General features: G+C 59.2%; 1 protein-coding gene across 1 annotated transcript in view; it reads right to left on the bottom strand.

Moving 5' to 3' along the window:
* DLGAP2 (DLG associated protein 2) overlaps positions 1-13,238 on the bottom strand; it is a 391,532-nt gene that overhangs the window by 6,009 nt on the left and 372,285 nt on the right. The window contains exons 11-12 of the mRNA XM_032468359.1: positions 11,381-11,796; positions 3,518-3,609 (exon numbers count right to left, since the gene is read on the bottom strand). Coding sequence (XP_032324250.1) covers positions 3,518-3,609; positions 11,381-11,796 — 508 coding nt within the window. The remainder of the gene's footprint in view (positions 1-3,517; positions 3,610-11,380; positions 11,797-13,238) is intronic.

Consider the following 13,238-nt stretch of genomic DNA (forward strand, 5'->3'; position numbering starts at 1 on the left):
TCTGAGTAAGCAGCAGCTTTCTGGTGGGTGCACGCTAATCTGACTTTGCCTACAAGGTGCAGCTTCCGGCCGATGGGGCCCTTCGCACTCAGCACAGCAGGCCCTGCTCTCTGGTTTGGTCTGAACGCCCTTCACCCTTGGTCCTGGCCACTTGGCTGCTGAGACGTGAACACCACAGACGGGGCTGCCTCTCCCAGTTCTGGGGCTGGACGTCCGAGGTCAAGGTGCCGGCAGATGCAGCGGCCGGGGAGGCCCGTCCCGGCGCACAGACGGTCCCTGCATCCTCACGTGGGGGCGGGCTGGGGGCTTCCCAGGGGCCTGCTATCGGGCTCTCATCCACTCCCGGGGGCCCCACCCTCACGACCTCATCGCCGCCCAAAGGCCCCTCCTGACACCGCCTCGTGGGGGTTAGGGCTCCACAGATGAATTCTGGGTGCACAGACGCTCAGTGCTGGTTTGACATCCAGTCCACATGGTCCCTTTTTGAGCCCGTCCCTCCAGCTGGGCGGAGCCAGACGGCGGCTTGTGCTGACACAGAGGTGGAGTGAGAACCACGTCCAAGCCACTTGCACAGAACGCTCTCGTTTTCTCCTCGTCAGCAGTGGGGACTGCAGTCCAGAGCCATTTTCTGCATTTTGGGGCCTGTTCTTCTGTTGGACCACCAGGGGGCGAGCTGGGTGTGCGCGTCCCAGGAGCCCGCCGTGCAGGTGCAGGTGCAGGTGTAGGGACAGGGGCAGGGCAGGGACGGGACAGGGATGGGGGCAGGGATGGGGCAGGGACGGGACAGGGACGGGACAGGACCGGCAGGGGCAGGACGGGGGCAGGGCGGGGTCGGGGACGCAGACAGCACAGCGGGGTCACCCGGGCCGGGGCATCAGCCAGGCCTGGATCTTCCATGTACTTGCCTGAGCCTGAACTCAGCCGCTGCGCGTGAAGAAGCAGCGCCGGGGTCTGGCCTGCGGGGCCGTGTTCCGGGCGTGGAGGAGAGAAGCAGACGGCCAGGGCTGGGCGGCGGAGGGGGCTTCTCCCCCACAGGCAGGTCCCCTGCGGAGCGCCCTCTCCGGGTGACCTGGCCGTGCAGCCAGCTTCTCCCACAGGTGCCGCGTGACGGTGCCTGGCTGTGTGGGGAGTCGGGACGGCGGCTCCGGGCAGGCCCCAGAGCCGGCCTGCGCCCCGTCCTGTCCAGAGGCTGCGGCCAGGGCTACGTCGCCCAGGGCAGACACTGTCATCACTTGACCTCCTCTAGGCTGGTGAAACCTCTGTCCTCTGGGCTCCCACGGTGTGGAGGCCACATCCAGCCGCTGGAATGGGTGCAGCCAAGCTCGTGTCCCGCGTCCTCTGTCCCTTCTCGGGGGAGGTGGCTGCATCTGCGTCCACTGGACAGTCAGCCGCCCGATCTGTTTATGAATCTTATCGTTGGTGTCAGTGTGGTGTCTGCCAGGCTCCACGGCAAGGGTGCGGAGCCACCGATCTCCACTAGCGTGCAGGCCGGTGGACGCATGCGGCTCCCCGGCCCTGACGTCGGGGGTCCCCTGACGTGCGCTCTGACGCTCTGGGATCTGGAGCCTTCTGCGCATGCCCGTGTTGCTCTGGGAAGGGCTGAGAAGGGGCCGTAGGCCTTGTTCAGACGCAGTGTCCGACCAGCGGGTCTGAACGTGATTCCGTTTCTCCCAGCTCGCGGGGGAGGCTGAACCGCTGGACCAAGAGGCACACGTGTCGCCCCGCCAGCCTCGAGGGCAGGTCCTTCCCCGTGTGGTCTGGACGAGTCGCAGGCCGTCCATCCCAAACACACAGGGGCTCTGACTTACCAGCAAGGGTCACCCCTTTGGCTTAAGCCTAGTTCCCTACCGGAAGCGTCCAGCTGTGGACGGCCTGGCTCTGGCGAGCAAGGCGCTGGGCCACACTTCAGCCTCCCCGCTGCCAGGCGGCTCACAGCCTGCCCTCAACTCTCCACCAGATGCCTCGGAGGCTTTTGTCTAACCCCAGAAAGAGGTCAAAAGACAAGGAAGCTGCCGCGCCAGACTTTCTGAGTTTTCCACAAACTGCAGCCTGACGTGTGCAAAAGGCACTGAGGTTGCAGGGTGGGCAGGTTCGAGGCGAACACCAGCCGCTCCTGGCAGGGGCTCGCGCGACGGGCCGGGGGCTCTGGATAGTGGGTTTCTGCCTGCCCACCCTCCGCCCGACTCAGGGCAGTGGGCACCCCGCTCTTGAATGGCCTGAATCAACTCCCTAAAGATAAGCGTTAAACAGACGTGACCAAGGAGCCCGAGCACGCTGGCGACCTGACAGCTGAGCGTCCCTGCGGCTCTATGGTCCCACAGCCGCCCGAGCCCCCTGTGGACGTCGATTCCAGCCTCACATCACAGGCAGCAAGAGGGGGACGCCCTGCACTTCGTGATGAACGTTCATGGGACTCACTGAAAAATATGCGAGAAAACATACTTTTCAATGACCCCGATTTAAAGGGATAAAAGTGGCAACTCCGGTGCCTCTGACGTGGAAGAACAGTCTGCAGATTCACTTGCCTCCTTGGAAATTAACAACGGATCAAAACACAATCAAATCGCCTCGAGCCACCGCTCACAGGAGGCCTAGCAGAGACCCACGTGTGTTTTCATGACGCTGTTTGGCCTGAAAGGCGTCAACGTACAGGTGATAAAGAGCACGTGAAGTGACGTGAACTCTGTTTAGTTATTCCTCCAACTAATGTGAAGTGAACACTTTCTTTAGTTGCTAAGGAAAAGTGTGTAACTACGGACACTTACGTACATTTTTACGTAGATACAGTATATATGTAAGTACACGCACACATAATGTACACATGTGTGTATACGCACGTGTGCACAATACATAGTACATGTAAACATACGTACACGGAACAGTAGGTATGTTACATTATGTAATTTTTATTACATTATATATTATTCTTTACATATAATACATGTATAATGCATAATTGTATAATATATAAAGAATATCTATAAAGAATAATATGTAACATATATATTCTCTCACTTTGATTTTCAGGAAGATCGGAGCCAGGCCTGACGCCAGCCGTATTACCTACTTCAGTCCCTGGTATTTCAGTTCAGTCCTGACAGTAAAATACAAAGCCCGAAGTATTTCTAAAATCTCATCCTAGTCTCTGTGCTGCAGCTGTTCATGGGTTTCTTTTCCTGGCCCCCATCACCATTTCCATGTGTCATGTCTGCTGGGACAGGGTTTCCCCTCCACCTCCTTCTCAGGGCCCCTGGGGGACGGTCCAGTGGCTAAGGGGCACCTCACATGGCACCAGGGAGACCTGTCGTCCTGCCCACCCTCTGCCCTTGTCCCCGAACCCTGCAGCCTCTTGGCTTTGGCTGCACATTTGGATCGTCCCCAAAGCTAGGTCGCCCCCTCTGTCCACTGCAGGCTGCACACGGACAGGTGCCTCTCACGGGCAGGAAAGCAGTGAGGGTGGAGGGGTGAGCACTCGGCGTGGCTGCAAGGGGCCGAGGGGATCTGAGGGTCCACTCACCATGTTCTGCTGGCAAAGCCAGTAAAACTGCTGGAACTTCTGGGACATCAGAAGCTGGGCACTCCCGACAGCACTCCTGATTTTACCGAGAACTGTTTAAAAAAAACACAGGTTCAAAACTGGGTCCACCAAAACACAAAAGCAAAAGCGTCACACAAGGGGTGGGCCCCAGACGGCAGGCAGAGGCCGTGGCTCTGTCGTGCCGTCACCGGAGGCCGAAACGGGGAGTTTACTTTGGGGAGCGTGGCCACTGACTCAGGTTTCCTCCCATCTGCCCTGTTCCCAATGCACGGAAGGAGGTCAAAGACGACCAGATGCCAACTCTCAGGCCACTGCCGTGTTGGGGACGTTCAGCCTGGAAACTGTCTACACTGCAGGAAGTTCTCGTTTGAGGCGTCAAGGTGATTTTAGTGCTGACATTCAGGTGAGCTAGGAGACACCAAAGCGCGGAGTATGGGGGAAGCACACCTGCCACCTCCGGGCGCCCCGCACGCCCATCGCCCTGCCCGGGCCCCTGGCCAGCGTGAGCACCGCCGTTATTTCAGAGAGAATGGCTTCGGTGGATCCCAGCTCCCGAGAGCACTCAGGAGTCTGTGGGAAAGCTTTTCTTGCCACTCGGCCCAGGGCCCGTTTATCTCTGAGGCTTTACTTGCCTCAACGACAGCTCAGAAGCCATTCTGCCGAGTCAGAGCCTCCACCTGTGTGGGCAGAGCAGGTCACTCCCACCCGCTCAATTTCCTCTCTCCCTGGGGGCCCCCTCGAGACTGCTCGCAGGACACAGCTAACACCTGGCCACACGGACACCCTGAAACCCAAGGCGGGGCCCGTTGACTAGTCCGGCCCACCCCCTCAGGCTCCCCCACAAAGAGCCGGGCAAGCCTGCCTCCCACACCCGGGGGGAAGTCGCAGGTTGTCCGTCACGGGGCAGAGACAGACACTCAGCGTCACTCCCAGGACACCCACGAGCTCACGGGTGGTCTACGCCGGGGCAGCCCGTCTGCGTCCTGGAGGGCTGGTCTAGAGTGGAGCCCAAAGGGACTGGACCCATAAGCACCTGGGTCGCCTGGGGGCCTGGTTCCGGGCAGGTTCCACCTGAGGGGGTCTGCGGTGGGGCCTGAGACTGGACTTCTCACAAGCACCCAGGGGAGGCGTTGCACTGGACCACGGCGGCCTGAGCGTGTCCACAGGCCTGAGTGCACGTCCAGAGAAGCAAACTCAGTTCCGCTAGCGTCCTCCCACATTTCCCCAAACACCCGTCACTGCAGCGGGCGCCTTCCAAAACAACGGCTCGCGGCTCCTGCCACACGCGCTGGAGTCACACGCACGCACCAGAGCCTCTGGGTCCCGACAGCCCAGCCACGCTGCTGCCGGGACCCGCCCACGACCTCCCTCCAAGGGCGTGGGAGTGGCAGACAGTCACAGACCAGACAGTGACCAGGTGTCCATGTGCTCAAACTGATGTCCCAGAAACAGACCTGCTGCCATGAAGGGGGCGGGGGGTGTCCCAATGTGACAGAAGGCGACCACGAGCCAGGAGGTGGCGCGGCACACACAGCTCCGGCACGGCTTCCTCCCGCGTCAGGCAGTGGACGCAGCACGTCCTCAGCTGCCTGTGGTCTCACCCGCCTGCAGCGGACCCAGGGTCTTGTTCTCCAGTTTTATGATGACACATCTCACACACAGAGAATTTGCAAGGAGTGTCAGTAGCACCATCCCCCCATTGCTGGGAGTCAGCGCTCTGCACTGGGCTTCCTGACCCCCTTGCGAACGTGGGGCAGCCAGCGCCTCACCTGCTGTCACCCTGGGCAACCACGTGCCCTTGTAGCTCTGAGAAATGAGTGAGTCCCCATTAGCACCTAATTCTGGGTCACCTCTAAAATATTAAGGAGTTACAAATATACAATTTTTTAAAAACAGAAATTAAAGATTCTGGGGGGAAGATCATTAGATTTAAAAAAAAATTTACTTATCTTTAATGGAGGTGCTGGGGATGGAACCCAGGACTGCGTGCCTGCTACGCACGCGCTCTACCACTGAGCCACACCCTCCCCCCTGTCATATGCAACTTTTAATCCAAGAGAATTAACTGGATAACACTCAGCATCCTTTCAGACTCAGGGGAAAAAGAACGTTGTGCGTCTCGACCCCTGGGCCCTGGTGTCTGCCGTCAACCCACTTCAAGAGGGGCTCGCGTCCCCGGGGCCCTCCCGGTCCTGCTCACCGCCTCCCTGGATGTGCATGCCAGCCTGGCGGTGGGGAGGGAGGGGAGGGGGCAGTGGGGGCAGAGGCATCCTGGAAGGACCGAAACCCCTCCCTCCTTGTTCACAGTTCCATCTCCAAGTGGAACACGTCTCTGCAGCTCTGGTCCCACGGCTGCTGAGTGGAAACATTATCTTTGCTTTTGAAACGTCGAATTTCCGCTTGTCAAGCCCCATAACCTGCATGACTGATGAAAACCTTTAAGGAGACGCGCTTTAATCAAGGTGTCACTGCAGGCAGGTACAGAAGTGACTCGTGCTGAACCTTTGCTCTCGAAGGGCAACTGAAAAGTCAATTGCGTTTTACCCACTGGAAGTTCTAATCTCTAATTTTAATCTTCTTTTTAAAACGGGCTTCGACAGAAGTATTAATACACAGTTCTTCAGTGTATAGTCTTCAGCACAACGTGGGTAGGTGGGCGGCACCGTGGTGCTGATTTCATGCAGCGGAGCGTTGTTGTCAGGGGTGTAAACTGATTATCGCCAGAGACAGAATGAACGGCAGGTGCAGCTGGTGACGTGGCTGCTCGCGGCGGGAGCCACCGTGGGGCGTGATTCTCTCCGATCCCTATAACGTAAACAGCTTCCTATAATCGCAAAGAATTTGAAGTGAAGATTCAGTTTATTCTTTTCCACCCTGCTCCCCTGACTTTGTCAGAGTTTAGATACTTCCTTTCAGGAGCTGCAGACGAGGACTCCAGCTCGTCAGAAGCAAGTTTACTAAGAACCTGAGACACCCCTCGCCACTGATGGACAAAGGAATTTGATTAACTTTCTTGCCCCTTCAGTTTATCTTTCCCGCATCCTCCGCGGTTCCCAGCACTATGTAAATTCGCTACGCAGGCCAGGCCGACCTGTGCACGACTCTTTTTCTTCCGACTTGGAGGAGGGTTTTTGGAGACTCCGCAGGTGGTCTGCAGAGACGCAACCCCTCGGGCCTCCTGGGACCGCCTCCCCGACTCTGTGGTGCAGGCTGCCCGCGGGGAAACGGCTGTTTCCACAAACCTCGTCCCTCGAGGTCTTAAGCCTGATCACGTTCATTTTCTCTTGAGCCACGTTCCTTTTCATGCTCCGGCTTTCCTGTGGCCACTGGGCGGCTGGGACGCGTGGGGCCTCCCTCGGACGCGCACCGCCGGAGCCCGACACCACGGCTGGCTCGTGGGTCCCGTCGGAGGTCTGGACGCGGTGGCCGTCCAGGAGCTGTAGGACAGGTCAGAGTCCCGACGGCTGGTCACACCGCTGTGCACAGGGCGTCTGCTGTGCTCGGAACGACCGCGAGTCTGTTCTTGAACGCGGCGTCTGCTCTGCGGACGGGAGACTCCTGGGCAAAGTGCAGACACGGGGCAGTTTCCCTGTGGCCTGGGTCCGCCTGTCCCCTGCGTTTTGATGTGGTCCACGAATCCTCAGGGTCACTTCACCGCACAGCTGACCGAGCGGATGCTTCTCCATCCAGAGGCCACTGCACCTCCGCACGGAAGGAGGCCGACCTCTCACCCCAACTCTTACGTGAATACGACTGTGAAGCGGGGCCCTCACTCACTCGTCAGTCAGAGGAGGCCCTGAGACGAGGGCGTCACCAAGCCCCCCGCTCTGCGCACCCACCTGACCAGGTGACGCTCGCATCATTAGCTCCGTGGGCAGGGCTGTGTCGGGGGCGAGAGGCCCTCCCAGCTCCTCTCAGAGACCCCACTGCCGAGTCCTCACGGCGCTCATGCTTCGATGAACTTGGATGAGCTCTTTGTGGCTCTGGAACAATGTGTTTTCCTTCAGAAAACACATACTTTGTTTTGGTTTGACTTTGTGTCACTTACACACTTGGTTTAACAAAATTAATACAAACCCCCCAGCACCAGTCTAGGGTGGCCGACAGTCCCTCCAGCTCCAGAATCCACGTGTCTGTGTGTCAGCAAGAGGACGCCCGCTTTTCAGGACTCGCACCAGTGTTCCCTGAGCTCATCAGCCGCAGAGGGCAGAGAGAATCTAAATCCGTTCAATCAACTCAGTGACCCGTGCTTATAAAATTACAGCGTGGGAGACAAGTCCCCTCACGTAATGGAAGCGCCCACGTTCCCGGCTCAGGGTTTGCTCCAACAGCCACTGAGTTTAATCTTCACTTTAAAACGGCCGCAGCCAGTGACCCTGTGCCTGCCCTTTAATCTGGGGCTAGAACTGAAGGTCAGCCTCCCTCGCGAACACCACCAGCGAAACACTAAACCCGAACAACAAGGAGCCAGTTTCACGCGCCGAGCATACGGCTGAGACACGTAACGCGTGCTCCGTCACCTTTGACTCCAAAAAAGATACAACTGGGCAATTAAGGAAAGAAATTAAGGTGGGGGCAGAGCTCAGTGGCAGAGTGTGTGCTTAGCATGCGCCAGGTCCTGGGGACCCTCCGTTAAAATAATCTCCAGTCCCGCCATTAAAAAAAAAATTAAGGAAACCACAAAAGGGGCAAGCAGCTGTGTCCTCGGCTCTCTGTGCCCGAGGGGCCCAGAGGTGCAGGGACCCGGACTGACTAAGCAGCGCTGGGGAAGACTCAGCTGGAGTCTGTGGGGCGGGGACCACAGGGCCCCCAGCCTGACGAGGGCGACCGCGGGGAGTTCAGGGGAGGACAGAGCCAGGCGACGCCGAGAGGTCGGAGCCCGGCCCCTCCCACGGCAGGCGCACGGTCCGTGCCGCGTGAAGGACACCGAGGGAGGGTCCCGGTGGGCCCCCCGCCCAGCTCCCTGCCTCTGCCCGTGCCCTCGACGCTCCTCCCTCCTCACCTTCCCTCCCTCCTCGCCCGCCTGCGGGACCTAGTCCACCTCCCCTCCAAGGTCCGGCACAGACCCCACCACCGCCATGAAGCCCCTCAGGTCCCCCTCGAAAGCCTCCCCCAGACCTCGGGGGCTGGAGGCTTTTCCCTGCGCTGCTCTCATCACAGGTAACGTCTCTCCCTCGCTGTGAATGGCTTTGCCCCGGGCTTGCTTCACCCGCCGCACGCTGCCGCGGCTTCTGTCGCTCACTTGTCCCCTCCTGCAGCAGCCAGCAGCCTGCGGCAGGGCTCGGGGTGCGTGTTCAGCAAATGCTGCTGGGTGTTTACGGGACAGAAGGAGTCCAGAGGAAGATCCCAGAGGCTCAGAAAGGACCTTAGAAACTAGCTTAGGGACTACAAGGGAGGGACAGGAGGAGTTCACTTTCCGCTCTGCCTCGCAGAAGGAAAACTGTGCTCTCCAGACGCCTACCAATAGGGCGCCTGCAATTTAGACACTACGTCCTGAGACAGCGGAAGCTCGCTGGTTTGGGTCGTTGCAGATCGTCAAATCCAATTTCGTGCACAGCACATTTACGGCGTCACCCTCGCATTTTCTTGAATGCCCCCAGTGACGAGAAAACCACGACTTGTCACGACAGAGCTTCGGCACCTCGGAACTCCCAGCGGCGGCGGCGTGGTCACCCAGGCAGGCCTTCCTCCTCTGAGGGCTCCGCTCTGAACCCCAAGCGGGCATCAGGGTGAGGCGAAGGGCCAGGGGTGGGCCTCAGTGTTTCCTGAAGCAGCCGCGGCAACAGTGCACAGGGCACGAGAGGAGGGGCCGTGTGGGGAAAACGTCCCCAGAGAGGGAACGTTTGACTTAGTAACGTCAGCACAGCTTTCGGCAAGACAGCTCTGACTCTGAGCCCTGATTCCACCGCTACCTCTGCAGGACGTGGGGCAAGGTTTCACCCTCTCTGACCCTCCATCTCTTCTTCCCTACAATGGTGACAACACTTTCTAGGGATCACATTATGAGGCGCTGTCGAAGGGGAAAGTAGTGCCCTGAGCACAGCGTGTGGCACAGGGCAAGCGTCCAGTAGGTGCTGGCTCGAAGACTTCTTTAAAAAATCTTGACAATAATCCTTGAAAAAATAAAACCTGAATTAAAGGTACACAACAAATATGGAAAATCACGGGAGGCAGGCTGTGCTCTGCGCTGTGTCACCAACACCGCAGGCACGATGCCCCCACCTCGTCCACACACAGCGGGAGAGCGGAACCTCCGGACGTGTCCTGAACGGCGCACGTTCAAGTGAAGGCAGGATAAAAGGCCGGCGGCGTGCTGTGGGGCCACGACCTGACACTTCGAGCTCTTGCTGGACTTTCCCCACCGCCTCCCCTTTAAAGGCAGCTCAGAGAGGGGCCATGGGGCGGAGGGAACGCGACCCGACTGGCTGCCCCAGGCCGCGTGGCCCGGGAGGGGACGTGTAGTTCACCTTCCGTGTCAGCTTGGGGTGCTTGGTGTGCTGTGTTTCACCGTGTGATCAGGACGATACGTCCCTGTTGCAACACGAGCGGTGCTGACAACCTGAAGCCCTGCTGACCAGTGAAAAAACGCTGTGGGAGACAAGTGGGTTTCAAAGGTCTGAATGTGAGCAGTGCCAGCTTGCCGTGCCCTGGACGGACATGACGCTCGCGGACTGACGCCTGTGAGCAGCCTGCTCCTGCCACCTGCCGCGTGCCGGCCTCACACAGCGATGCGGGCACAGCCGAAGGCCTTGCCCCGGCTGCACGGCCCCAGGTCCTCAGTGTCTAATGTCAATTCGGGTGAAGCAGATGTGGCAGCTGATGACCAAGAGGACAAGGCGGGGGGCAGAGTTGGGGACTTAAAGGCCACCTCTCCTCTTCCACATTAACACCCTGAGTTCCCACCTCCAAAGACAGATGCACCGATCACTTTCTCAGCCTCCCCGGGTCCCAGGGCCCCTGCGCTCTGTGAGTTTTGGTCTTTTTCACTTCACCCTGAGCTTCCTGTCCGAGGGTCATCGGCACGTTCTGTCACAGCCGTGTGCAGACATGCGGAAATGCCCAAGGACACGGGCTGCCCTCCTGAGCTCCACAGCTCACAGCGGTCCAGCAAACGCACCAAGGACTTCGTGGGAAAAGAAAGCAACTCAAGAGAGCATGCTCTGTCAGGGGAGACGGTCGGAACTGCCTCTGCGACACTACCGGTGAAGACCAGCGTTAGCTCTGAGTGTGCGGCAGTCACCCTCATGGCCGTCTTGGTTGGCAGCAATTCATAAAGGGCGCTGCTCTGGGCCATCCTGACGGCAAGTTTCTCCAGGGACCTGGAGGCGGTGCCTTTCCAGAGGGGCCGAGACCCCCGGCCATAAAGGGGAAGCTCGGTGGGGAAGCCACGGCCCCCATGCAGCCCGGGGACCGGGAGCTGGGAGCACCCCAGCCCCTGAAGGGCCGGCCGTCAGGGGCTCCGGCTTCTCTTTGGCATAAAGCCAGAGCAACGTCTTACGAACACGGTTGGCAGTGAGTCTAGGAAATGGCTGAAATGCTCCAAGTCAAGTCATTGCCAGAACTGAAGAGAACTGGCACACGGAACAGGAGACAGCCCATCCCACCAAGAACACCGTTCCCACAGCCGAGCCCACTGTCAGCAAAGCAAAGCAAAGCAAAGCACAGGAGGAGCCCGCGACAGCGGAGCGGCTGCCGTCCTTCCTGGACCTGGTGGGGCGTGGCCGGACACACACTCACTTAAGGGACTCGAGGATCAAGGGGCCTGTCCGGCGGCCTGGTCGTGCGCCCGCTCTACCGAGACACCGCTGGCGCCTGCCCGGCACAGGGGCCCTGGGGCCTTACTTTCCTCCGAGAGGTCGTTTTCTTCGGCCTCCCGCTCCATCTCCTTGCACCAGCCCTCCATCCGCTTCGTCTCCGTGTGCAGCAGCTTCAGAAACCACGAGCCGTCCCTGCGGCACGGCGACATGCGGCCGCTGTCCACCGACTCGAGGGAAGCCTCCAGCCAGGGGTCGGCGGGGGGCAGGCTCGCCGCGTCCACCGGGGCCCTGTAGTCCTCCCGGTAACTGAAGAGGCCCTGGGTCCGGACGGTCCGGACCGCCCCGTACTGGGTGGGGGTGCTGGGCTCCGAGTGCCTCTGGAAGGAGGACCCGAACTGCAGGCCTTTGTCCTCCGTGGCGACGTGTCCCGGGAAGCCCTCCAGCTCCAGGTCCGCCTGCACGCCGGCCGTCACGCTGTTGGAGCGCTTGAAACGTCCGTGTCTGCAAAGGAGGGAAGGGAGACAGATGGGAGCCTCTCCGTGCTGCCCTCTCGGGACGGAACCCGAGCACACAGGCGAGGAGCCGCCCGGACCGCCGGCCACCAGCTCGAGGGGAGATGCCGCACGCGGCTGTGTTACCAACGTTCTGTGGTCTCGCCTGTGAAGGGCCACCTGGTTTTGCAGACAACCAGCCTCTGACACCTGCCTGTCAGTGTCGGAACAACGCCCACGTGAGGCTGGAGTTTCCTGCAGGACACAGTGAAGGCTAACGTGGCCCAGGAAACCACCATCCGCCTCTCAGAAACGCGCCACAAGCTCACGTACTTCTGTGGCCGCGTGTGTGTAAAACCACCGTTCATCTTTCACAGATGCCATTCCTTAACGCAACGGCATCGGTCTCTCCGAGTCTGGGTGACCTGTCACTCACCTTTCAGGACATGGCTTCCTCCCGTCTGAACAATGTGCTACCATCCTGATTACGTCTTTTACGCAGAATAATGCATCCAAACTCCAGCTTCAGCCGGTGTCTCACAGACACTCTCATCACACGTGTTTGAACGTCACCCAGCAGTCACCCATCCACACAGCCAGTTACTGCGCTGCTGGCAGGGACGAGCCTGGATTGGCGTCCAGGTCTAGCAGGGTGAGAACCGTGTGTGCGTGTGTGTCTGCACCCCCAGCCCCTCACCAGCTGGGCCCCGGCTGGCACCCAGCTGTGAGTGCAGCTGGTAGAGGGTCTGCCACGATCTCCGTCGCGGGAGCAAAGGAGACGAGAATCCCCTGCCCCAGCACCGGGGGGACGGCGGGCAGCAAAAGCCCAGACCCCCAGGTTCAGGAGACACTGGGTGCTCAGAGGGCCACGCCCTGGGGATGCCACTGGGTTGTGTCCTGGATTCCTGTGCAATGAAAATCTTTGGGGGTTGGTCCTGAAACCTTCCACTGAGAGCAAATTGCTGGGGTGTCACCAATCAGACGCTAACTGGAGATCCAGATGCAATGCGCTCATCAAAGTGTTTTTATGAAATTTACAAGATACGCTATTTTAAATATAAAATAAAGTGAGCACCCGCTCCTGTCACAAAACAACGCTCTGGCGTGGACCTCCCTGTGCTCTGCAGCTGGAGGGGTTCTTCTGAAGTGTAGCCGTCCCAGCACAGCTAAGGTTTACCCTTCTTTCAACCTCCTGGTCTGTCTGTCTGTCTTTCTTTCCACTTCTAACATTATACGCTGAGAAACAAGGACTGTGACCCTCCGAGCTGTCAACCACGGTGCTCTCATAGGTGGCAAATTACTTCAGAGAACACGGTCCCCACGCCGTTTGCAAAAACAAGGCGCAGAAGGATGCTAACTCATACCGCACGGCAGACATGGCACAGTGTAAACACATGGCCCTGCTTCCGCCAGCGGCACGACTGCAGGTGGCCGGTGCGGTCCAGACACTTG

The sequence above is a fragment of the Camelus ferus genome, chromosome 26, assembly GCF_009834535.1.
Source record: "Camelus ferus isolate YT-003-E chromosome 26, BCGSAC_Cfer_1.0, whole genome shotgun sequence".
In the NCBI taxonomy this organism is placed as follows: domain Eukaryota; kingdom Metazoa; phylum Chordata; class Mammalia; order Artiodactyla; family Camelidae; genus Camelus; species Camelus ferus.